The following is a 25,794-nucleotide window of genomic DNA, read 5'->3' as shown; positions in this document are numbered from 1 at the left end:
TAAAAAAGAAGTTTGAAGACTTTCAAAGTCGCCGTGAAAAGGCGAGTCGTAGCCCACCGTCTGAGTGTCATATGAAAGCTTATTAAGGTACAGAGAAAAAAAGTAGGCACACAGTGGGGAAAAAGCTCAAAATGTCAACTTTAATCTCGAAATTTCCACTTTAATCACGTAGTTTATTTTGTCATTAAAGTAGAACATCATACACTTCATCTTAAAATCGTTTAATTTGTAGTTTCTCAAATCCCATCGTAACTAAAGTAGCACATTAAATGCTTTGTTTTGTACTTGATCTTCTATGTGCTCTATGTGTGTAAATCACTATGTGCTTCCGGGCTTTCTCTTCCTCGTGATATCTTTTTCATGATGATAGGAATGAAAGCATGTTATTAAACATGGGAACACGATGGCACAGCGATTGTTTATGTCTCACGCAAGATGCTTGCTGTGCCATGTGCGACCTTTGATGAAATAATTAATTGCAGCAGTACTGTCTCTTTCAAACGTACTAACCTCCAATTCCTGTCCTTACTTTTCTTTCTCCAAATACCCAATCGCCACACAATCAGCTCTGTAATAGACGTTAAGCCATCTGTAAGCTTAGAGCGACGATTCTTCAAAACGTTTAAGGAACATTGAAATATCTTCGTAGTACGTGTTTAATTATTCTACCCATCTATCCTTCCAGTGTCGTGCCAGCCCAGCAAGAATACAGCACGAGGTAGGAACAATCCGTGAACTAGCTAGCGCTGCGGCACCATGTCCTCACATGTTTAATTATTAACAATATAGATTATTTAAATGAAGTTAAAGTTTTATCTGTATAATATAATCAACATATTTCATCTTAAAAATGATATCATCATCATATGTAAATACACCCTATATAAACTGGTGCAGGTTGTGCAATATTATAACTGTAGTGCAAGTTTACAGTGAGGTAATTGTACTTATAAGTACAAACAGTTCTACAAGGAGCACTTGATGGACTGATTGAGTGTGTTTAAAGTTCTTGGAATGATACTGTTTCTGAACCATGAGGTCCGTACAGGAAAGGCTCTGAAGCGTTTTGCCATGGCTGAGGCAGCGTGTGCTTGATGCTGTACACCGATAATTCTCTTTCCGATCAGCTGCTGCTGTGATTCCAAACTCAGATACAGTGATATAAATACTCCGAGTGGTGCAGTGAGACTAATATGGAAAAAGATGATCCACTGTGGCAACCCTTAACAGGAGCAGATGAAAGCAGAAAAAGAAGGTGCAGTGAGAGTAACAACACTAAAGCAGTTATGGTATTTGGAATACTATGGCTATTCCCTGGACCATTATATTGCTGCAGGTTAATTACAATCAGATCCATTACACTAATAAACAATATGCAGTTAGTTTCAGTGTATTTATAAAGCCGTGTCAGGAATGTGGATCTAAGAAAGAAAGGGTAACCACACAGGAACAGTAGCACTGCTTTGACGCTGGGTGCCGCCAATCTGCAAAACCGAGTGGAGAACTTGCGTACGCCAGGGTATGAGGTACCATGGAAATGTGCGTGGCTTTATGCCAAGCTTAGGTTTTATACATCACGATTTGAGCGTGGAAACGTTTGTATGCAACATTTCTGTGTGTACGCACCGTTTATACATGAGCCCCCTGGAGATTCTTATGTCATTTGCACCTCATTATTAACTGATGGCTGGTTAAGTAAACAGGCAAAAATTGAAATCTTAATGTGGTTATTTAAAATGAAACAGGCATGAAGGGTTCTGAATCATAACAAACAGCAGGATAGAATTGAGGGTGTAGAGGTGATTGAGCTGCTAGAGTCAAGTGACTAGAATACAATATAATTTTCGGTTTTTCGGAAGAGTGTGGATGCAAAGAACAAAACTGTTAAGTTTATCTTTGGGAGGGCAAATTTTGAGCAGATGTGGCAAAGTCTAAGGAGGTTGGACTGGGATAAGCTTTTAAGTGTGGAGACAGGTTTAGAAATGTTTTACATATAAAGCAGGACAAGTGCATACCTAAACTTGGAAATAATAGGAAATTTTAAACAATTCTGTAGTGGGTTAAAAATGAAGCTACAAAAGAAAAAATCAGCTGTATGGGTATAACGCTAATAAATCCAATGCAAATTAATAGGTGTATGAGAACATTAGGAAGGATTTTAGGGGAGGTAAAAAGCAATTAGAGAAGAATATTACAGGTAAGGCGAAAGATGACCCTAAAAGATTCTTTCAGTATTTTAATAGTAAAAAAGTAGTCAAGGTGGGGAGTGTATCAGGAATAGTAAAGGTGAATTCAAAAATATGGACAGTGACATAGTAGAAGCTCTAAACATACAGTATGCTTTTCTGAGGTCCTCCCATGTGAGGAAGTAGATAACCTCCCTCTAAGGAGGAAATTGTAAAGAAAGAAGTACTGCTCAGCATAAATAGACTGAAATCAAATAAATAACCAGGACCAGATAATAGTTAAGTAGGTTAGTGAATATATATAGAAACCCTTGACACACATTTTTAGGGAATCACTACGCACTAGGGTCAATTTCCCAAGGAGTGGAAAATGGCAAATATTATCCCATCCATCCATTGTCTCCCGCTTATCCGAGGTCGGGTCGCGGGGGCAGCAGCTTGAACAGAGATGCCCAAACTTCCCTCTCTCCAGCCACTTCTTCTAGCTCTTCCGGGAGAATCCCAAGGCGTTCCCAGGCCAGTCGAGAGACATAGTCCCTCCACCGTGTCCTGGGTCTTCCCCGGGGCCTCCTCCCGGTTAGACGTGCCCGGAACACCTCACCAGGGAGACGTCCTCATCTGACTCCTCTCGATGCGGAGGAGCAGCGGTTCTACTCTGAGCCCCTCCCGGATGACTGAGCTTCTCACCCTATCTTTAAGGGAAAGCCCAGACACCCTGCGGAGGAAACTCATTTCAGCCGCTTGTATTCGCAATCTCGTTCTTTCGGTCACTACCCATAGATCATGACCATAGGTGAGGGTAGGAACATAGATCGACTGGTAAATTGAGAGCTTCGCCTTGCGGCTCAGCTCCTTTTTCACCATGACAGACTGATGCAGCGCCCGCATTACTGCGGACGCCGCACCGATCCGCCTGTCGATCTCACGCTCCATTCTTCCCTCACTCGTGAACAAGACCCCGAGATACTTGAACTCCTCCACTTGGGGCAGGATTTCGCTACCAACCCTGAGAGGGCACTCCACCCTTTTCCGGCTGAGAACCATGGTCTCGGATTTGGAGGTGCTGATTCTCATCCCAGCCGCTTCACACTTGGCTGCGAACCGATCCAGAGAGAGCTGAAGATCACGGCCTGATGAAGCAAACAGGACAACATCATCTGCAAAAAGCAGTGACCCAATCCTGAGCCCACCAAACCGAACCCCCTCAATGCCCTGGCTGCGCCTAGAAATTCTGTCCATAAAAGTTATGAACAGAATCGGTGACAAAGGGCAGCCCTGGCAGAGTCCAACTCTCACTGGAAACGGGTTCGACTTACTGCCGGCAATGCTGACCAAGCTCTGGCACCGATCGTACAGGGACCCAACAGCCCTTATCAGGGGGGCCGGTACCCCATACTCTCGGAGTACCCCCCACAGGATTCCCCGAGGGACATGGTCGAATGCCTTTTCCAAGTCCACAAAACACATGTAGACTGGTTGGGCAAACTCCCATGCACCCTCCAGGACCCTGCTAAGGGTATAGAGCTGGTCCACTGTTCCGCGACCAGAACGAAAACCACACTGTTCCTCCTGAATCCGAGGCTCGACTATCCGACGGACCCTCCTCTCCAGGACCCCTGAATAGACTTTTCCAGGGAGGCTGAGGAGTGTGATCCCTCTGTAGTTGGAACACACCCTCCGATCCCCCTTCTTAAAGAGGGGGACCACCACCCCGGTCTGCCAATCCAGAGGCACTGTCCCTGATGTCCATGCGATGTTGCAGAGGCGTGTCAACCAGGACAGTCCTACAACATCCAGAGCCTTGAGGAACTCCGAGCATATCTCATCCACCCCTGGGGCCCTGCCACCAAGGAGTTTTTTGACCACCTCGGTGACCTCAGTCCCAGAGATGGGGGAGCCCACCTCTGAGTCCCCAGGCTCTGCTTCCTCATTGGAAGGCATGTTAATGGGATTGAGGAGGTCTTCGAAGTATTCCCCCCACCGACCCACAACGTCCCGAGTCGAGGTCAGCAGCGCACCATCCCCACCATATACAGTGTTCACACTGCACTGCTTCCCCTTCCTGAGACGCCGGATGGTGGACCAGAATCTCCTCGAAGCCGTCCGAAAGTCGTTCTCCATGGCCTCCCCAAACTCCTCCTACGCCCGAGTTTTTGCCTCAGCAACCACCAAAGCCGCATTCCGCTTGGCCTGCCGGTACCTATCAGCTGCCTCCAGGGTCCCACAGGGCAAAAGGGTCCTGTAGGACTCCTTCTTCAGCTTGACGGCATCCTTCACCGCCGGTGTCCACCAACGGGTTCGGAGATTGCCGCCACGACAGGCACCGACCACCTTACGGCCACAGCTCCAGTCAGCTGCCTCAACAATAGAGGCACGGAACATGGCCCATTCGGACTCAATGTCCCCCACCTCCCTCGGGATGTGGTCGAAGTTCTGCCGGAGGTGGGAGTTGAAGCTACTTCTGACAGGGGGCTCTGCCAGACGTTCCCAGCAGACCCTCACAACACGTTTGGGCCTACCACGCCTGACCGGCATCCTCCCCCACCATGGAAGCCAACTCACCACCAGGTGGTGATCAGTTGACAGCTCCGCCCCTCTCTTCACCCGAGTGTCCAAGACATGTGGCCGCAAGTCCGACGACACGACCACAAAGTCGATCATCGAACTGAGGCCTAGGGTGTCCTGGTGCCAAGTGCACATATGAACACCCCTATGCTTGAACATGGTGTTCGTTATGGACAATCCGTGACGAGCACAGAAGTCCAATAACAAAACACCGCTCCGGTTCAGATCGGGGGGGCCATTCCTCCCAATCACGCCCTTCCAGGTCTCACTGTCATTGCCCACGTGAGCATTGAAGTCTCCCAGCAGAACGAGGGAGTCCCCAGAAGGTATGCCCTCTAGCACCCCCTCCAGGGACTCCAAAAAGGGTGGGTACTCCGAACTGCTGTTCGGTGCATATGCACAAACAACAGTTAGGACCCGTCCCCCCACCCGAAGGCGAAGGGAGGCTACCCTCTCGTCCACCGGGGTAAACCCCAATGTACAGGCTCCAAGTTGGGGGGCAATAAGTATACCCACACCCGCTCGGCGCCTCTCACCGGGGTCAACTCCCGAGTGGTACAGAGTCCAGCCCCTCTCAAGGAGATTGGTTCCAGAGTCCAAGCTGTGCGTCGAGGTGAGTCCGAGTATATCTAGCCGGAACCTCTCGACCTCACGCACTAGCTCAGGCTCCTTCCCCTTCAGAGAGGTGACATTCCACGTCCCAAGAGCCAGTTTCTGTAGCCGAGGATCGGACCGCCAAGGTCCCCGCCTTCGGCCACCACCCAACTCACACTGCACCCGACCTCCTTGGCCCCTCCCATAGGTGGTGAGCCCATGGGAAGGGGGACCCACGTTGCCTCTTCGGGCTGTGCCCGGCCGAGCCCCATGGGTGCAGGCCCGGCCACCAGGCGCTCGCCATCGAGCCCCACCTCCAGGCCTGGCTCCAAAGTGGGGCCCCAGTGACCCACGTCCGGGCAAGGGAAAACGCCGTCCAAAATTGTTGTTCATCATAGGGGGTTTGTTTAACCGCTCTTTGTCTCATCCCTCACCTAGGACCAGTTTGCCTTGGGTGGCCCTACCAGGGGCATAAAGCCCCGGACAACAGAGCTCCTAGGATCATTGGGACACGCAAACCCCTCCATGACAATAAGGTGGCGGTTAAAGGAGGGGAAATATTATCCCGTTATATATAAAGGGTTAATGGGAAAATCTACGTAATCTACGTAACTATAGGCCAGAAAGTGTTACATGCATCACAGCTAAATTACTGAAAGGATTATTTATTGATTGAGCAACAAATTGTAAGAATAGGAGTTTTACTGAACAGTTAACATGGGTTCAGACAAGGGAGGTTGTGTTTTACTAACATGCTGGAATTCTATAATGAAGCAACAAAAGGATACGATCACATATGAAACATATGATATTATTTATCTTGACTTTCAGAAATCATTTGATAAGGTGACACATAAGAGGGTGGGTGTCAAATTAAAAGAACGGGGACTTCAGGGTGTTGTTTGTAGATGGGTGCAAAACTGGCTCAGACATAGGAAGCAGAGGGTTATGGTGTGAGGAACCTTATCAGAACTGATTGATGTTAAGAGTGGTGTTCCACAAGGGTCAGTGCTAAGGCCAGTGCTGTTTCTAATGTATATAAATGATCTGGATAGGAATATAAATAACAAGCTGGTTAAATTTGCAGGTGATACCTAGCTAGGTTGCTTGGTAGATAGTCTAGATTCTGTTGAATCATTCAAGAGGGACTTGAACAGTATACAGGCTTGGCAGATTTGTGGCAGAAGAAATTTAATATAAGTAAATGTAAAGTATTACACATAAGAAGTAAAAATGTTAGGTTTGAAACAGTGGCAGCCATTGAAAAAAATTTGAGTGGGGTCACAGCTTTTAGGGGGACAAACTGAAGCAGCACTGATCTATAATACAGTGCCTTTTACATCTATCGATATGTTATACAGTGCCTTTCACAGCTATCTATTATATAGTGCCTTTCACATCTATCTATCTATCTATCTATCTATCTATCTATCTATCTATCTATCTATCTATCTATCTATCTATCTATCTATCTATCTATCTATCTATCTATCTATCCATCCATCCATCCATCCATCCATCCATCCATCTGGTGATTCCACATGATCTCGTGGTTCTCCTCATAGTGTCAATGCACATCCTGGCTTGTCCAGTACCAGACCATTAGGACAAATCCAGGCAAAATGTATTATATCCTTTCCACCATGCTGCCCAATCTGATGCATGCTTTCCCATTAATACGTCCCCTTATTCTTCCCATAATTTTCCCTATAAATGTGGAAAGGAACAGGGGTACCTGCCACCAAAATTTTATTCTACACCTGTCTCCAAATTGACAAATCCTCTACCAAAATCCACACCATAATGTTTGCACCCCCACCTTCATAATTTTGCAATAATGTGGACTCCCTTCTGTCCTATAACACATCCACAGCATAAGTCCAATCCAAATCTTACTCTGCCACTGTTAACAGACTGCCCAGTCCTTGGCCATTTCCACTATATTCCATAAATCCACATCATACAATCATGGTTCCTCTGATTTTTGTTAGGTCTAGCATCCCAGTTCATCATTCACCACACCCACAAAGCCATTTCCACTCTAATTTTATTCTTCACTTGCTGCCAGTGTGCCCAGTCCTATGCAGGTTTGCCGGGCTTACCCTACCTGGGCACAAATTTGACATTGTAAGATCCACAGTTCTCACATCTTAAAACATAACTGATCCCCCAACCTCTCTTGTACTACACCCACAGGACAAGTCCAACCTAAACCTTATTCTGCCTTTATGAATAGGATACCAATGTTTCCTTGAACATAATTTTTCTCTCCTTTTCTTCAGGCCTTAAAACTTTTCAGTTGCTTTCTGATTAAATTGAGTCATTTCACTAAAAAATTAGCCTCATACTAATATCTAGAGCAGTGTTTCCCAACCTTGTTTTTCTGTAGTGGCACACTTTTTGTAACCAATGTCATCCCAAGGTATACCTCTATTCTACTAGGCACAAACACATTATATCTTATCTATTCTTTTGGACAGGATGTGTTGATTTTTGGTCACCACTTCACTGTGTCTACTAATGCCATTCTTGTAGCCTTCATCTAGCTGTTTGGCAAAACTAAGCCTATCAAAAAAATGTAGTCTCATGATATTGTCTAGATGGCTGCAGCTAATTTCATTCTCCTTGAATTTTTTCAGAAAGATCTCAAACAGGGAAAACAAAAAAGGCATTACTTACACCACACCTAGCTTTGTTTGTCATAACAAGAGTTGGAAAAAGTCTGTGTGTAACCTTGATTGATCACTTGCCCGCTGCTGAATTCTTAAGTCAGGTCGGCCCAGTCCAAGTTCCTTTATCTTCTTTTTTTCTTCAAGTGAAAGATTTATGAAGAGGTGTTTCATTAAAGAAATAACTGATTGTTTTGATTTGTGAAGTTCTGCTTGAACTTACTATCTCCTAAGTTGCGCTCTTTCATCTGTAGTTATGCAATGTTAAAGGCAGGTGAGAACTGTGAACCATTGACATCAACATGACATAGTGTGTCGATGATTGTCTAATCACATTACATTTAAAAAAACCTAAAACAATACTAATTAACTATCAATAAATATGGGAGTGCCCAGGATGAATACAGCTGCATCCCCAGAAAAATCTGAAAACAATCAATTAAAGGGCAGCCATTGCGTGCCATAGACTCTTGGCTGGCACCCTTCACTCCAGAAATGTGAGCATTCACACAGTTTTTGTATATTTTTAAATTCACACAGAAATTAAACAAATAAAAGTCAGAACCAATTTTTAATGGATGTTGTTGATATGTGCTGACACCAGGCACATTCTGCAAACAAACAAATTTATTTCATTATGATTTCACATTACTTAATTAATTTATGTAGAGTTTTTCAAATATTTGTGGTTGTGGTGCCCCAGCATCCTGTATTACAAACTGGCACTGGTTTGAATATACAACGGGAGGCTTGAAACATGAAAATACACCTTATGAGGATTTCGAAGTTGTACTGGAGTTGTCACTATCAACTTCCACACAGTGAAGTCTAACAGAATTTTAAGTTATATAACACAATGTATGGAGTACAAGTCCAAGGAAGTTATGCTCAAGCTTTATAACACACTAGTTAGGCCTCATCTGGGTACTCCAGGCTACAAAAAGGACATAGCAATGTTGGAAAAAGTCCAGAGAAGAGCGACTATGCTGATTCCAGGCCTACAGGGGATACAATATGAGGAAGTATTAAAAAAACTGAGTCTTTTCAGTTTAAGTAAAAGAAGATTAAGAGAAGATATTATTGAAATGTTTAAAATTAAGGGAATTAGTACAATGGATTGAGACTGGTACTTTAAAATGAGTTCAGCAAGAACATGGGGACACAGTTGGAAACTTGTTAAATGTAAATTTCGCACAAACATTAGGAAGCTTTTCTTCACACAGAGAACCATAGACACATGGAATAGGTTACTAAGTAGTGTGGTAGACAGTAGAACTTTAGGGACTTTCTAAACTCAGCTTGTTATTTTGGACTGGTGAGCTTTGTTGGACTAAATGGCCTGTTCTCATCTACACTGTTGTAATGTTCTAAAAAAAAAAAAAAAGAAAGCAACCATCATCATTCCACCAGAACCCCATCTCTAGGGTTGTTTGATCACCATGTGAATACCCAGTTGCTAAATGCCTAAGTTCAGAATTGGTCCACTAGTGCTACTCCACCTCAATGTTCTAGTTGTAACATGGTCTCCTGCATGCACTTCCACCCTGTATGTCACCCTCCCTATTTATAACCTGCACCAACCCAAAATCCATAAAACATCAAAAACATAAGTAACATTGTTAAAAAAGATCAGGGAAAAGAAATGAAAAAGTTTAAATAAGTATTATGTCTCTTTCCTGACTTCCTGCACTATCTTTACATTTTTTATAATGCCTATGTGTTTTTTTATATTAAACTGTAGCCTGAAAATGTGAGCTAAAACCACTCTAATATTAAGTGCTTTCAGTGTCTTTGCTAAAATCGATTCTTGTTGATTTTTCAGAGTCATCTCACTTCTCTCTCTTTTAATTGTTGTGACTGTTACAAACTGCTTTTTGTCCAATTCTTTATTTTCTCTTTCCTCACTGCCCTTCATAAATACTTTGCATTCTTTCAACTTGGCTATAATATCACCCAGTCCTTTAGACATAGAGCAGGGCACTTTTTATTTTCTCCTCTTGTTTCATTCAAACCAACTGCTGAACTGGTGCTTTTCTTCCAACTCAGTCACTCTGAAACTAACTTTATTAAAACTTTCACATACTAACACTTGCATTTGTTTTAATTTTTGCTATTTCGTTTCTTAATTCCTCAGTCTACACTATATTACTTATACACTGCAGTAAACACACCAGCTGCTCTGCCTTCTATTTGATTTACATTTCCCAAATTAAATACTGTCTTAGCACTGGTTACTTTTCCTAACAGTTGTGAATCAGCTATTGCTGTAGCATATTCTGGAAATATCCAACAGACTTCAGAATTCCATAAAGAATGTGATGCAGTGGACAATAATAGAAGGAAATGTCCTTGATCTTTTTCTTTATTTTCAGCCTTCTCCTTTTGTTCCTATTCGTACTTCCACTGTTCATCACACACCCATATTTTAGGGTTTAATTCAGATTCCATTACTATTGCTGTAATTTTGGTGGCTTAAACTCCTTTTTTCCCCCCTGCTTTGTCTGCTTTCTCCTTTAGCAGTGTGTAACCTGCACACTAGCTCCTCACACATTCATGCCAACTGTTGCAGCTGTCAGACATCCAGCTCAGTACCTGCCTTCTTTACTTGAGTGACTGGTTTCCACTTCCAAGCTTAGCCTTCTAGTGCTTGCCTGACCACTGAAAGAAGGCATACAGTACTTCCAATATGTATTTAGACATTTCTGATTCTACAGTCTAAAACTATTTGCCAAGTTTGTTATGGGTTTTCCTACTTTTGCACTTGTAAACTTCTACACACATCAGTCCTGTCTACACAAGCACTGGTTATGAGTGATGCCTACACTGCCAGTCACATCCTAGTACTTTGCATAAGACTCATTAGAGTTCCATCCACAAACTTCACACACACGCTGTTCCAGTACATATAAGCACTGAGTATGAGTGATGCCTACACAGCCAGTAACTCCTCATACAGGTTGTGATGGCCAACATGCATGTGTGGGCATTCTGGTAGGGATGGGTTCTGATCCCTTATCCAGCTGGGAGGCCAGTAGAATGAAGAACAGGGGGAGACAACCTAACGAAACGACGGGCCCCCCCCGAGAAAAGTAAATAACTTGGAAAAGACTATTATTCCAAAGTGAGTGGTACTCACCAGGTTCTTTATACATTGCCCAACTCTCACTCATACAATCTATTCATTGGTGATCTCTGTCTTTTTAGGTTACTACACTTGTTCTCTCAGCATGCAGAAGCTAAACCACCAACAGCTTAAACTTCTCTTTCGGATTCCTCAGCAGTTCCTCATAGTAAAAGCTGCAATAAGAGGAGCTGATATCTCTGGATTGCAGGTCACTGCTGAAGTGCCGTTCACCTCCCGCTTTCATGCAGATGAGACAGAGATTATGCTAAACAGCCTGCATGTTGCTGCTGACATTACTGTTTATGGGCCTTCAGAAATTCTAAGCCACCTTGAGGTGAGAGACTTTCAACTAAACCATTATTTATCTGAATTATCTTTCATGTTATTATTTTTGACAAATAATTGTATTTGGATTTATTATATGTACTTTAGGGGGCGGCACGGTGGCGCAGTGGGTAGCGCTGCTGCCTCGCAGTTGGGAGACCTGGGGACCCGGGTTCGCTTCCCGGGTCCTCCCTGCGTGGAGTTTGCATGTTCTCCCCGTGTCTGCGTGGGTTTCCTCCGGGTGCTCCGATTTCCTCCCACAGTCCAAAGACATGCAGGTTAGGTGGATTGGCGATTCTAAATTGGCCCTAGTGTGTGCTTGGTGTGTGGGTGTGCTTGTGTGTGTCCTGCGGTGGGTTGGCACCCTGCCCGGGATTGGTTCCTGCCTTGTGCCCTGTGTTGGCTGGGATTGGCTCCAGCAGACCCCCATGACCCTGTGTTCGGATTCAGCGGGTTGGAAAATGGATGGATGGATGGATATGTACTTTATTAATTTATAAGGGGAAATTGTCTTTTTATAACCTTCTTGGGTCAAAGTGTTGGGTTAGCCATTGTACAGCACCCCTGGAGTAATTTTCAGGTTCAGGGCTTTGCTCAAGAGCCCTTTGTAATAATAACCCAAGTTTCAAAATTAAATAATTCTTGCAATGCATTTATTCCTGATTACATTTTAAAAGGTCGGATTTTAAGGTATACAGTACACAGTAATATTATGAATATAATCAACTTGGGGATTTTAAATGTCTGGACAAAGGATTTTTATCTAAGGCTCGAAACATCTACTATATAATCTAAAAAATCACCCTTTAATATTTTTTAAAATCCGTTCTACTCTAGGTGAAATCTGGCTCTCCTCTCATTGATATCCAACAGACAGAGACTTCCTACGGAATTCCCAGTTTTGTGAAATACTCCATCAGCATGTCTGACTCCAGACTCCTCACTCAAGGAGAGGTATCAACAGGCATCTCCATTTCCAGCCCACTGACAGAGCAGTCTATCATCATTCCTGTAACAGTAATACATACTGCTGATGGAAACACTGCAATGCAACGTGGGTTTTGTGTTATTTTGTAATGTGAATATGGTAAAATAATACAATTTCAAAAGTATACTTCTGTCTAAAAACAGATAGCTACAGTATTTTAATTGCTTTAAAGGAATTTAACTGAAGACATTGCTTCGGAAACTAGTAAAGGTAAAAAATGTAAATTTTTGGTTAAAACACAAAAAAGCCATGTTTCTAAAAAGCCATGTTTCATGATTTGTACTTGTTTAATATTCAGCCAGCAGGAAGTGAATAGCCCCAAAATGATGAGACTTCTTTTTTTGGCTACTCTCATTAGGGGTTGCCACAGCGGGTCATCTTTTTCCATATCTTCCTGTCCTCTGCATCCTGGTCCGTTACACCCACCACCTGCATTCCCTTCTCTCACCTCATCCATAAACCTCCTCTTAGGCCTTCCTCTTTTCCACTTACTTGGCATCTCCATCCTTAACATCCTTCCCCCAATATACCCAGCATCTCTGCTTTGCACATGTCTAAACCAACACAATCTCGCCTCTCGGACTTTGTCTCCCAACTGTCCAACTTGACTGGGCCCTCTAATGTACTCATTTTTAATCCTGTCCATTTTTGTCACACCCAATGCAAATCTTCATATCTTTATCTCTGCCACCTTCAGCTCTTTATCCTGTATTTTTGACAGTGCCACTGTCTCCAACCCATGTAACATAGGTGGTTTCACTACCGTCTTCTAGACCTCGTCTTTCACTTTTGCTGGCACCTGTCTGTCACAAATCACTCCTGACACTCTTCTCCACCCACTCCAAACTGTCTGCACTCTCTTCTTCACTTCTCTTCCACTACTCCTCATTACTCTGAACTGTTGAGCATATCTCCACCACTCCAAGGTCTCCTCAACCTGCTTCCTACTCCTGCTACAAATCACAGTGTCATCTACAAACCTCATAGTCCACGAGGACTATGTCTAATCTTGTCTGTCAATCTGTCCATCACCACTGCAAATACGAAAGGGCTCAGAGCTGATTGCTGATGTAATCCTAACTCTACCCTTAATGTAGTTGTCACTTCTACCACAGACCTCACCACTGTCACACTTCCCTCGTACATATCCTGTACAACTCTTACATACATAACTGCCACTCCCAACTTCCTCATAAAATACCACAACTCATCTCTAGGCACTCTAGCATATGCTTTTTCTAAGACAACAAAGACATAATGCAACTCCTTCTGTCCTTCTCTAAACTTCTCCATCAGCACCATCACAGCAAACATCTGTGGTGCTCTATCCCAGCATGAAACCATACTGCTGCTCACTAATCATCACCTCACTTCTTAACCTAGCTTCCACTACTCTTTCCCATTACTTCATGCTGTGGCTCATCAACTTTATCTCCCTGTAGTTACTACAGTTCTGCACATCTCCCTTATTCTTAAGAATCAGTACTAGTACACTTCTTCTCCACTCCTCAGGCATCCTCTCACTTTCCAATATTACATTAAACAATCTGGTTACAAACTTCACTGCCATCTCTCCTAAACACCTCCAGGCTTCCACAAGTATGTCATCTGGACCAACGGCCTTCCCATTCTTTATCCTCTTCATAGCTGTCCTTACTTCCTTCTTGCTAATCCATTATACTTCCTGATTCACTATCTCCACATCATCCAACCTACTCTCTCTCTCATTCCCTTCATCAGCCTCTCAAAGTACTCTTTCCATCTGCTCAATACACTCTCCTCACTTATGAGAACATTTCCATCAACATTTCCATCTTTATCCTTTATCACCCTAACATGCTGCACATCTTTCCCATCTTGGTCCCTCTGTCTAGCCAATCGGTACAGGTCCTTTTCTTCCTCCTTAGGCCGGGTTTATACTTCACGCGACGTGACACATGCTGCAGCAGACGGTCCTGCTACACAAGTGTTTTACAGTTTATACTTGCGTGCGTACTTTACATAAATCTGGAGGAATCCAGCAGGTGGCAGTGCGAGATATTATCATGGTGAAAACAGGTTTGGCTTCGCTGTGTTGTGAATTGCCTGGAACACCCATTAAATTCCGATGACACCTTACTGCAATATCTCTGAAAGGATGTTTAATGATTAAATCCAACAATCCAGGGATTTGTCCATTATAGCAAGCATTGGGCATGAGGCTGAAACAATCCTTGGATGGGCATCAGCACATTGCAAGGTGAATACAAGCACTCACATACACTAGCATTACTTTAGTGTCACCAAATCTGCATATCTTTGGAAGGAAACCGGAGCACACTGTGGAAACCCAGAAGGAAAACAGGCAGAGAATACCAGCGACATGACTCCCTGTGAGACAGCAGTGCTACCGCTCTATATCACCCCCATATGTGTAATTATTAACAGTATTCATTATTGAAATGAAATTAACAATTTATCTGTAAAATGTAACATACATACTTTAATACATTTCATCATGAAAGTGATATCAAGTATAAATCTAAGGATTCTAAATGTGCAAAGAGCTGGAATATCATACAGTTAATGTGTTCTGTGTGGTAATCTATTGCTGTTTGCCGCTGCTGTCAGGTCCGGAGGAAGCCCTAGAAAAAAAAAGACGACACCAAAGACAGTATGTGAGACTTTTAAAATGTATCGTGTCATTACGATCGGGAATATGCGACACTTGAATATAAAAGCACCACAAATGCATTTGTATGTCAGCATTTTGCTTCACCACATCGAACCATTCATCAAACATTGCGCACATCCATCTCGTAGGATCCTCAAAGCGGCTTTCTGTCCCATGTAGACAGTAACCGGAGACTCTGACGTCACATTCCAACTTTTAGCACACTGTGCCCCCAACTTTTTACTGGTACTGCAACTCGCGCATGCGTCACGTTAAGTTCTGTTCAGAGGATGTGTCAAATAAACGCTGGGAACGAGTGGCAGCCATGATGCGTGTGCATTCTGAGCGTGAAATATAAACGAACCCTAAGTGTCCAACTTCTCATACAACTCATCATACACCATTTCTTTAACCTTCGACACCCCTCTCTTCACCTTATGCCTAATCTCCTTGTACTCCTGTCTACTTTCTGCATCTCACTGACTATTCCACTTCTTTGCCAACCTCTTCCTCTGTATACTCTGCTGTACTTACCCATTCCACCATCAGGTTTCTTTGTCCTCCTTTCTCTGTCAAGATGTCACACCAAGCACCTTTCTAGCTGTCTCCACATACGACTTCTGCTGTAGTTGCCCAGCTATCTAGTAACTCTTCACTGCCACCCATTGCCTGTCTTACCTTCTCCCTGAACTCCACCTTACAGTCTTCTTTTTTCAACTTCCACCATTTGATCCTTGGCTCTGCCCTCACTCTCCTACTGTTCTTTGATATCCAATGTCATCCTACAGATCACCATCCTATGCTGCCCAATGCTTTTTCCCCTTCCATCACTTGCAGTCTCCAATCTCCTTCAGACTGACTCTCCTGCAAAGGATATAATATACCTGTGTACATCTTCCTCCACTCTTGTATGTCACCCTTTGTTCCTCCCTCTTCTTAAAATGTGCTTTCACCACAGCCATGTCCATCCTTTATGCAAAATCTACTATCATCTGACTTTCTTTGTTCCTCTTGACACCATACCTACCCATCACCTCCTGATCCCCTCTGTTCCCTTCACGAGCATGTCCATTGAAATCTACTCCAATCACTACTCTGTCTCCCTTGGATACCCTCTCCACCATCCAACTCACTTCAGAAATCTTCTTTCTCATCCATCACGCACCCAACTTGTGGGGCATATGCACTAACAGCATTCATCATCACACTTTCGATTTCCAGCTTTATAATCATCAATCTGTCCAACACTTTTTTCACCTCCAAAACACTCTTGGCATACTGTTCCTTCAGGATAACCCTTACCCCATTTCTCTTCCCATGCACACTATGGAAGAACAATTTGAACCTGCCTCTGGTCCACCTGGCCTTACTCCCCTTCCATTTAGTCTCTTGCACGCTCAATATATCAATCTTCCTTCTCTCCATCATTTCAGCTAACACTCTCTCTGTTTACCAGTCATACTGCCAACATTAAAAGTTCCTACCCTCACTTCCACTCTCTTTACTTTTCTCTTCTCCCCCTGTCTCCGGACACACTTTCCCCCTCTTCTTCTTCTTCTTTGGCCAACAGTTGCCCAATTTCCAACAGCACACTTTTGATTAAGTGATCCAAAGTGATGAGATTCAAAGAAATAACTGAGGTTACAACTATGTTTTGTCAAGTTTTGTGAGTTTTTAACAACTGTTGGTTATTTTCAGTTAATGACATTATTCATTACTAAAATGACTCAATGTTCATTTATTCATTTTGTCTGTCACAGACATTTGTCTGACTCTAACATTTCTTCTCCAATACCCCAGCTGGTGCAGCTGGCCAATCCAGGTGAACCTGGAAAATGACCAATAAACTGATAAAGAGTGAGGGAGGAGTGGAGCCTATTTCTGCCGCATTGGGGTACAACCAAGGAAGTAATTTATGGATGCAGCCCATTGCTGGGCACATTCATACACACACCTACTTTCATGCACAATGAGCACATTTTTATTTGCAGTGTGAAACATACTTATGTAATTGATTACACATATAGAACTTGGGATTTGATGACTTCACTTGGTGATATGAATTACCTGACCAGTTAGTACAGTGTGCAACGGGAGTTGTGAATGATAATTGTCAGGATCCTCAGAGAGATGTATTATTTATAACTAAATCCTATTTGTGAGGGAGTGTGCATTATGTGTACTGTGTTATAATATAGTTTCAATTTAATTATTTCTGGCTTTCCAGTGGCATTTTTGTGAGCTTTTTACTTTCTCATCTACAAAGTATAGGGAAAGTATTGTAATCATCCAAAGATTCGATATCAAGATTTTGACGAATCTCGCTGTTTTAGACCTCCCTGATTTCTCATTTACAAAGTATAGGGAAAGTACTGGAATCCTGTAAAAATTCCATTTCGAGATTTTGATGAATCTCAACATTATAGACCTCCCTGAGTCCGAAAATATCATTTTTGGAATTATGTCTGTGTGTCTGTGTGTGTGTGTGTATGTGTGTATGTAAACATCATACCTTGAGTACACTTTCACTTAGGTCAACCAAATTTTGCATACAAGTATTAGATACAACATGTAAATTTCTGTCAACTTTTTGGCTATTTCCGTTAACTGGAAGTGGTACTTTAACCTTTATTCATACAGCTGCAGAGTCAAATTTATTCAATTGGTTGTTGTTGTTGTTGTTGGTTCTTTAATGTACATCTTAATACATAATTCTCCTGCCTCCTCACTCACTCACGTCCGTCCGAAGCCGAATGTGCAGTCGCCTTCTGCGCAGCTGCCCGAAAAAGCTTACGAGACCGACATCCAACCCCAACATCGTGGCAGACGGTGTATTTACGGCCGCAAAAATTCAAAGAGAAAGGCGACTTCGATTAAAGCTCTAGAGGCCTGAAAGGCGATTTCGACTACAGCTTGAGGCCTAATTACACATTCTGATTCAATTACGCATTCATTCAATACACCTATATCAGGTTTGTGGTGCATATACTTATTACTATTCCATATTGTACTGGAACATTCATCATTCAATATTATACTATAGGCCTAGTACAAGCCTGTACAGTAATGAGTAAAGCAGACTACAATCATTACAAAACAACTTCTTCGTTACTTATCATTTGTTCTTCATACACTGCTGACACAAACTCGTGCCCGTTTCATCTTACATTGTCGAAACGGTCTCTTTGTCTAGTAATATAATACATAATCATTGTCTTGCAGTTTACTCCTCAAATATCTATCCCCATACTTGAGTATATGAGAAAGACTAGGGGAGACCACTTCTAGTTTTTTACACTCATTTTGGGTTTTGAGGTATGTAGAATTTGATTTTCTTAATGGTTATCTTATTTAAAAGTCTTGTTTGTTATAAGAGAAATATTTTGTGTTGTTTTTTGACTCTACTTCGTTTATCGCTGGCACCGTTATTTTCTCAGCAGTTGCTATTGCATTGCTAAGGAAATCATTCGGAAATGATGGTATAAAGCTCATGCTGAGCACTTCCTCATCATTCGAGTTTACAAAGTAAAGACAAACAGTTTAATACATTTTCATGTTCATAGTGTTTCTACTAAATGAACTTTGTGCAAAAAATTTTTTGACTATGATTTAGGGGTCTGATTTTTGGCACAAATCTTGTGCCTGTTTTCTGGTCACATTTTATGTTCTCACCCTTTATGAAATGTTTCCTCCCTTTGTCATTCTGGCAGAATATCCTGGGTAGGACTAACAGGTTAATTTAATAGATAAAAGGATAGCAATATATTAGCTTTGGATTTAATAATACCCCACTGTCAAAGGTTTGTGGTCCTAGAACTGGCCTCCTCTGCCATCTAAGGTCACAAATATTGTACAAGTTTGACAAGCATCTTTTTATGTCATGTCACCAGAGGTTGGAAAAAGCCCTTAAATCTGCCTTCAAAAGCCAGTTTCAATCAGAAAAGAAGAAACAAACTGATGCTCAAAATTTACAGGGCATGTTAAATGTAAAACAATCAGAAGAAGACCAGACATGTCTATGCAAAGCAGTCCAGCAGTGATTTCAAAAAGGAGAAAAAAATGTGATCTGATCCACCCTTTCCAGTTATCTCTATCAATACTAGCTGGTCTGGTCAAGTGGTCAGTATGGTCAAGCTGTCACAAATCATATGATGGGAATTTTTTGAATGTAACATATAATGCCCCCTTACTATTTTCTTATCATTCTTTGTCACAATGTCATCCAAAAATTATGAAATAAATCAAATCTTTACCACATGAGTAAGAGCAGTCTGTTGCACTGCCACATCAATAGGTAAATGTGGATTTTTTTAGCTGCATGCTTCCCTTTGTCTTGCATATTTATTTTTAAAGAATATGAATTTGCTCATGGTGATTTTATAATTTTGCAAATGTGTAAGAAGGAGGTTAAGAGGAGAAATGTTTTCCAGTAGAGGATTGACCAGAATGGATTATTATTGACCTTCAACGCATGTTTGGTGAGACAAAGAGTAACAGATAGTTACTAGCAGTGGCATTGCAATCAATTGTGGGCAATTTGCGTGTTTTCCAAATGCTTCATTGCCAAGTCAGAAGAAGAGGATAGTTATGATTGTTTAGGTGAGCTAATTTCAGTTTTGGTATAGTACTGTTAATTTATCCTTTTCTCCATTCATCGTATTTTACAGTAATCTGAGTTGCAACATGCAAAATCCACTTGCTTTCTTGATTTTAAGGAACGGCACTCAAACAGAAGAGTGGACCTCACCAGATATGCAGCTCAGACTGACATCCTTCATGGTGAATTTAAAGTTTAGGTGCTGCAAGAGAGATTTTGGAACTTTTTCATCTCCTTTTGCTGTTAATGTAGGCAATGTTCCAGAAATGTTGCAGATGGTAGTATTTGAACCCTAGTAGAATAGTGAACTTAAAAATAAGTTTAAAAAATCTGCTGTGCTTGACTTCTACAAACTGTACAGTATTCAGGATTTGACAGAGGTGTACCTAGGGTTTTCAGCGCCCAGGGACAACTGAAGATTTCGCGCCCCCTCCTGTTTGCCAAAATGCAATGGGGAAGGGAAATTTGGCACCCCCTGGATGCTGTGCCTGGGGACAGATGTCCCCCCTTGCCCCCACCTAGCTACACCACTGTGATTTGTTTCCAAGGCTTTGCAAGCATGCTGTATGCAGGGCATCATAATTTGGTAGCATGTACAATTGCATGCAGGCTTTCTCAAAAAAAAAATGGGACTAAATTCAAGAACAGTGTAACTGCAAAGCATCTCAGCTGATATCAACTATTTGTACAGAATTAAGCAGTGTAATGTTCATGACTAAGATGTACCAAATCACTTTACTCTAAAATTACTCTTTTCTTGGCGTTGGAGTATTGCTCTTAATAACTTTTAATAAAATGTTATAATGAAACAATTTCTTGGAGCAACTATTTTAAAAAGGTAAGCAATGTCATTAATGTATGCTAGATTGCCTGGGTTCATAGACCCTCCTACATTATATTTGCCCCACTGTATGACATATTATTGACAATTTGGCCTGCCAACAAAAATGTTTGCCCACCACTGTCCTTAAGGGTGAGTGGTATGGCCAAAAATGTATATCACAATAAAAAATTATCACAGTTACAGTATATATCAAGGTGTACAGTCATGGCCAAAGTTTTGGCTTTCACAAAGTTTGCTGCCAGGGTGATTTGCAACACTGCAAATTTTGACTCTTTGCATAAACTTAATGCAATTGTCAATAAAAGCCTTTGAAACTTATGAAATGCTTGTAATTATACTTCAGTATACCACAGAAACATCTGACAAAATTATCTAAAAACAATTAAGCACTAAACACTGTGAAAACCAATACTTGGGTCATTCTCAAACCTTTTGGCCACAACTGAAATTTACATGCTTGTAATTTTCAGACTGAACTCAGTTTTGGTGTTTCTGTTGGCCCAATTTCATATGTTTAAACAGTATAGATCTGCTGTGATTGTTTTCATAAGGAAATTTTAATCAACTAAATTACTTCCAATATATCTATTGTGCAAAGTAAAATAAGAACTGAACATGAAATTAATGAACATAAATTGCACATGCCTTTTAAGATAGATAGATAGATAGATAGATAGATAGATAGATAGATAGATAGATAGATAGATAGATAGATAGATAGATAGAAATCAAAGAAAATGTACATCTCCAGCAACTGAATACTACCTCAGCCGAGTCTATAAAACAAAGCCCAACAATTCGCCCTACTAAAGAAAGGTTTCACACTTGTCACACTACTGAAATTAAGTGATCTCAAGTGCATTCTTTTCAATTTTCAAAATCCTTGTTCTACAGAAACTGATGTTAGTGAACAATTTTTTAGATAGAGACATCCTTATTTGTACCAAATAAAACATCATCATTTCCACTGCTTTCTAACTTTGAAGATATTGTTATGCTATATTCAAGGCTAAAGCAGGTAATAATAACGCTTACTGTTGCCTGTTTATAAAATTAGTTGTACCAATCGTTTTCACCTACTTTTATAAAAACTATATGGTGTTCAGTTTTCCCTTGTTTCCCTAAGCATGTGCTTATTTTACTTAATGGTTAAGGCATAGATGTGGAAAGTACCTGTATGAGGAAATTAAATCACATCACAAATGTATTTTCTGTTGGCAGCACACAATAACTCTCATTGGTTTCGTAGTACTTTATTTTCCTAATTTTTTCCATCTCTGCATCATTTTTATTTGCTTAGTCATTTAACGTTTGTAAAGGCATACATGAGCATTATGCAGAAAGCATGTGAATTGAACTGACACCTTAAAAAAAAGAACAGTTTTTAGTTTTAACAAAAAAAATGTAATGTTGTGTTACTATATCATACACCATACAAAATATAATGTTACAACCTGAGATATTGTGGAGGAAGGACTCACGCAAAGACACAATCAGCTGTTTAATAGTCCTTAAAAGGACCGTTTATTGTCTCTTTAAGAAGGGATCCTGTTTAATTCCTGCTTTTAGCCTTGGAAGATGCTCTTCCTATTCTTGTTCTTCTACAAGGATGGCTGTCCTCAAGAACCCTCTTGCTGCACTAGCCGCCTTCTTTCTTTTTGGACAGTCCAAGCTGTCCCTTTTACGTTACTTCAGCACGCACAGCTTTGTCCTTCCCCTTCTCTCAAAAGTTGAGTCGCTACAATAAGGCAAAACACAAATTTTCACAAAACAAAAACAAATGGACCCATACTGCAGTTTTATTCTGTTGTCCAAGATTTTAATTACAGTATGTATTTTCTGCAATATATATGTGTCTATATACAATACAATACAGTTTATTTTTGTATAGCCCAAAATCACACAGGAAGTGCCGCAATGGGCTTTAACAGGCCCTGCCTCTTGACAGCCCCCCAGCCTTGACTCTCTAAGAAGACAAGGAAAAACTCCCAAAAAAACCTTGTAGGGAAAAATAGAAGAAACCTTGGGAAAGGCAGTTCAAAGAGAGACCCCTTTCCAGGAGGCTGGGCGTGCAGTGGGTGTCAAAAGAAGGGGGTCAATACAATACAATACAGTACACAGAACAGAACAATTTCTCAATATAGTAAGAAATAAAAAATATAAATTTTAGAAGTACAGAGCAGAATTTAACAGTAGATGATATATCCCATAATAAGATTTGGATTTGTGTAGAGTCCTGGAGACCTCATCCTTCAAGCTGCCTCCCCCATTTGGCCATTCCACGGCTGAAACAGTGCTGGGCCAGCCAATCCGATGAAAGGACCCCTCTCTCCCACGATTCCTGCGATCCTCCATCAGGGATGACTTTTCCTTAGGCAGGCAAAACAACTTGGTAGGTGGGCCATGGCACCAAGTGCCACATTTGAGTACCGAGAAGAAAAACAGAATAAGTGAGGGTTATTATACAATTATAACTGTCATGTTACTTATGTTTAAGTGCTAATGACTAACAACAGAGATGCAGTCTGTACAGTTAATCAGCAGCTCTAGTCAGGATATGCTAAACTGAAGTAGTGAGTCTTCAGCCGGGATTTAAAAGCTGAGACCGAAGGGGCATCTCTTATAGTAGCAGGCATACCATTCCACAGTTTAGGGGCCCTGTAACTAAAAGCTCGACCTCCCACTGTTATTTTATTAATCCTTGGAATCATAAGCAGACCGGCATCTTGAGATCTTAATGTGCGCTCAGGTTTGTAAGTCATGATAAGTTCAGACAAGTAAGCTGGACCTCGACCATTTAATGCTTTATATGTTAAAAGAAGGATTTTGAAAAATGCCCTAAACTTAACCGGGAGCCAGTGTAAGGATTTAAGAACTGGAGTTATGTGTTCGTATTTATAAATTCAGTTGCTTAACAATCACTTTATCAGTTTAGTACTTGTAGGCTATAAGCTTCTTAATTGTATGTGAACATTCAAATTTAGCTATAGCAAGTTGAAGCTTTTGTGGACTTTCATCTCCACAGTTGTACCAGGATATGCTGAGCTGTGCAAGAAGGACAGTTAACATAGGTGGTGTTGTGATGTGCTTAAACGTGATAAAAATGTGACATGAAAATTTATACAGGTGTCTCCTTACTACTAGTGTACTGTGCACCTCTACCTGCTCTAAATGTTTATTTTCTCCAGCACTCTCTCAGCTGGAGTATTTGTTTTCCTCTTCTCCCAGGCCATCAGATCATAACATCATTAACTTTTACAAAATAACCATCAGAGACTTAAGGCAGTGCATAGTTAATAATATTTTAAGTTGGGCTTAATGCCATTGGAGTCTTCCGGTTGTATTTGTTTGAACTGTCTATTTTTAATTTACCTGTGCGTAATTTATTTATCTTTTCGCTTTATTGTAAAGCACTTTGAGTTACACTTTTGTATGACAGTGCTAGGCTGGGCAAGTACTTGAAACTTCCATCCATCCATTATCCAACCCGCTATATCCTAACTACAGGGTCACGGGGGTCTGCTGGAGCCAATCCCAGCCAACACAGGGCGCAAAGCAGGAAACAAACAACAGGCAGGGCACCAGCCCACCACAGGGCACACACACCCACACACACTAGGGACAATTTAGAAGCACCTAACCTGCATGTCTTTGGACTGTGGGAGGAAACCCACACAGACACGGGGAGAACATACAAACTCCACGCAGGGAGGACCTGGGAAGTGAACCCGGGTCTCCTAACTGCGAGGCTGCAGCGCTACCCACTGCGCCACCATGCCACCCTATTTGAAACTTGTAAAATGAAAATATTTTACAATTTTTAAAGGTAGTATATAAATTAGATGCTTGATATTTAAGTAATACAGTTTATACTTAAGTCTCGGTTTGTATTCTTATTTCATAATGTTATAATAATAATGAATTTTGTATTTCAATAATATTTTTTTTTTTACCTAAATTTACATTTATATAGCGCTCTTCTCATTACTCAAAGCACCCTCCATGCATGGAGAATCCAGTTGAAAAAAAATATGCGTGCTGCTCTGACCAAAGTACCACCTTAGGTCATTACTTTGTTCCCTCACCCCATGCACTGGTCCTGTGGCATTATATATTATATAAATAAATGCAGATGTTGATAAACAACAGTCAGTGGGCTCACAAATAATCTTGGTAAAGGCAAACGTGATGTGAATACAGTATTGCTTTGACAAAGCAAACATTCCTTTTCACTCTGAAGAAAATCAGGAAACTAGCTCCTAAAGATGCTACCGCCCTGTATCTGCACAGAACTTTGTCATACATACACTCTTAACATTCTATATATTTTATTAACGGTAATGCAACTTGAATTCTAAGTTGTGGGTCAGAGAAAATCTGGAACATTTGAAAGAATGAAACTACTTTCTGATACTGGGAACAGCTGTAAACCTCTTTGCTTCTGCAATAATCCTATTGTGAGATTTTTAACATTTCTGTGTTTTCTTTTTCTCACTAGCTGGGACACCAGTTACAGGGTCCTGGGAGAGAGGAGGGCTCCTGCAGCAATTCATCGACTCATATCACATAATGTTTTTCACGTTCTTTGCACTTCTTGCAGGAACTGCCATAGTAATTATTGGTATGCACTTCTCACTGCTTATGATATACTGGTCCCCTGAGTAAAGGCCTTTGACTAAAGTTCTGTCCTGATGTTGCTTCTTCTGTTCTTATTTCAGCTTTCCACACAATATTTTCACCAAATGATCAAGTGTATCATCCACCATTTATGCAGACAACACCATCCCAGCCAGGTACAATTTTTCTTTGGCTGATACAAAGCACTGAATATTTAAATGAATATATCTGCCTGAAGGTGTATTTGACTTATTAATAGTTTAAGATTACAAACATGAACAGGTATTTTAACTTGTTTGTGGGTGCAGCAGTGTTTCCAGTTTCAGACTGCCATTAACATTACTTACTCTCTTACATTACTTTAATCTTCCATATTATGGTCATTTGGTTGGTACATTGAATCGTTACAATTTTACTTGTATTTCTGTTTGTTACTAAGGGAACAAGTATGAACAAAACTTCCAGGATGCTGGTTATGTAACTAAGACACTGAACATCACAGTTATTGTTGGTTTTATGTTTTTTTTTTTTTAATGTCCAACATAAATAGCCTTTATTGTACTAAAGTTGCTATGGTACACTTATAAAATTGTGCAGAATTTTGATGCTCCCCTGTTTTATGTATATATCCAG

At 41.3% G+C, this 25,794-nt stretch overlaps 1 protein-coding gene across 1 annotated transcript in view; it reads left to right on the top strand.

Moving 5' to 3' along the window:
- LOC114668435 (nuclear pore membrane glycoprotein 210-like) overlaps positions 1–25,794 on the top strand; it is a 367,033-nt gene that overhangs the window by 338,933 nt on the left and 2,306 nt on the right. The window contains 4 exon segments of the mRNA XM_051921542.1: positions 11,219–11,472; positions 12,300–12,516; positions 25,043–25,165; positions 25,263–25,337. Of these exon segments, the coding sequence (XP_051777502.1) occupies positions 11,219–11,472; positions 12,300–12,516; positions 25,043–25,165; positions 25,263–25,337 (669 nt within the window).

Source organism: Erpetoichthys calabaricus, chromosome 18 (genome assembly GCF_900747795.2).
Source record: "Erpetoichthys calabaricus chromosome 18, fErpCal1.3, whole genome shotgun sequence".
Classification (NCBI taxonomy): Eukaryota; Metazoa; Chordata; class Cladistia; order Polypteriformes; family Polypteridae; genus Erpetoichthys; species Erpetoichthys calabaricus.
The sequence above is the reverse complement of the archived record's forward strand: the minus strand, read 5'-3'. Positions and strand labels throughout refer to the sequence as shown.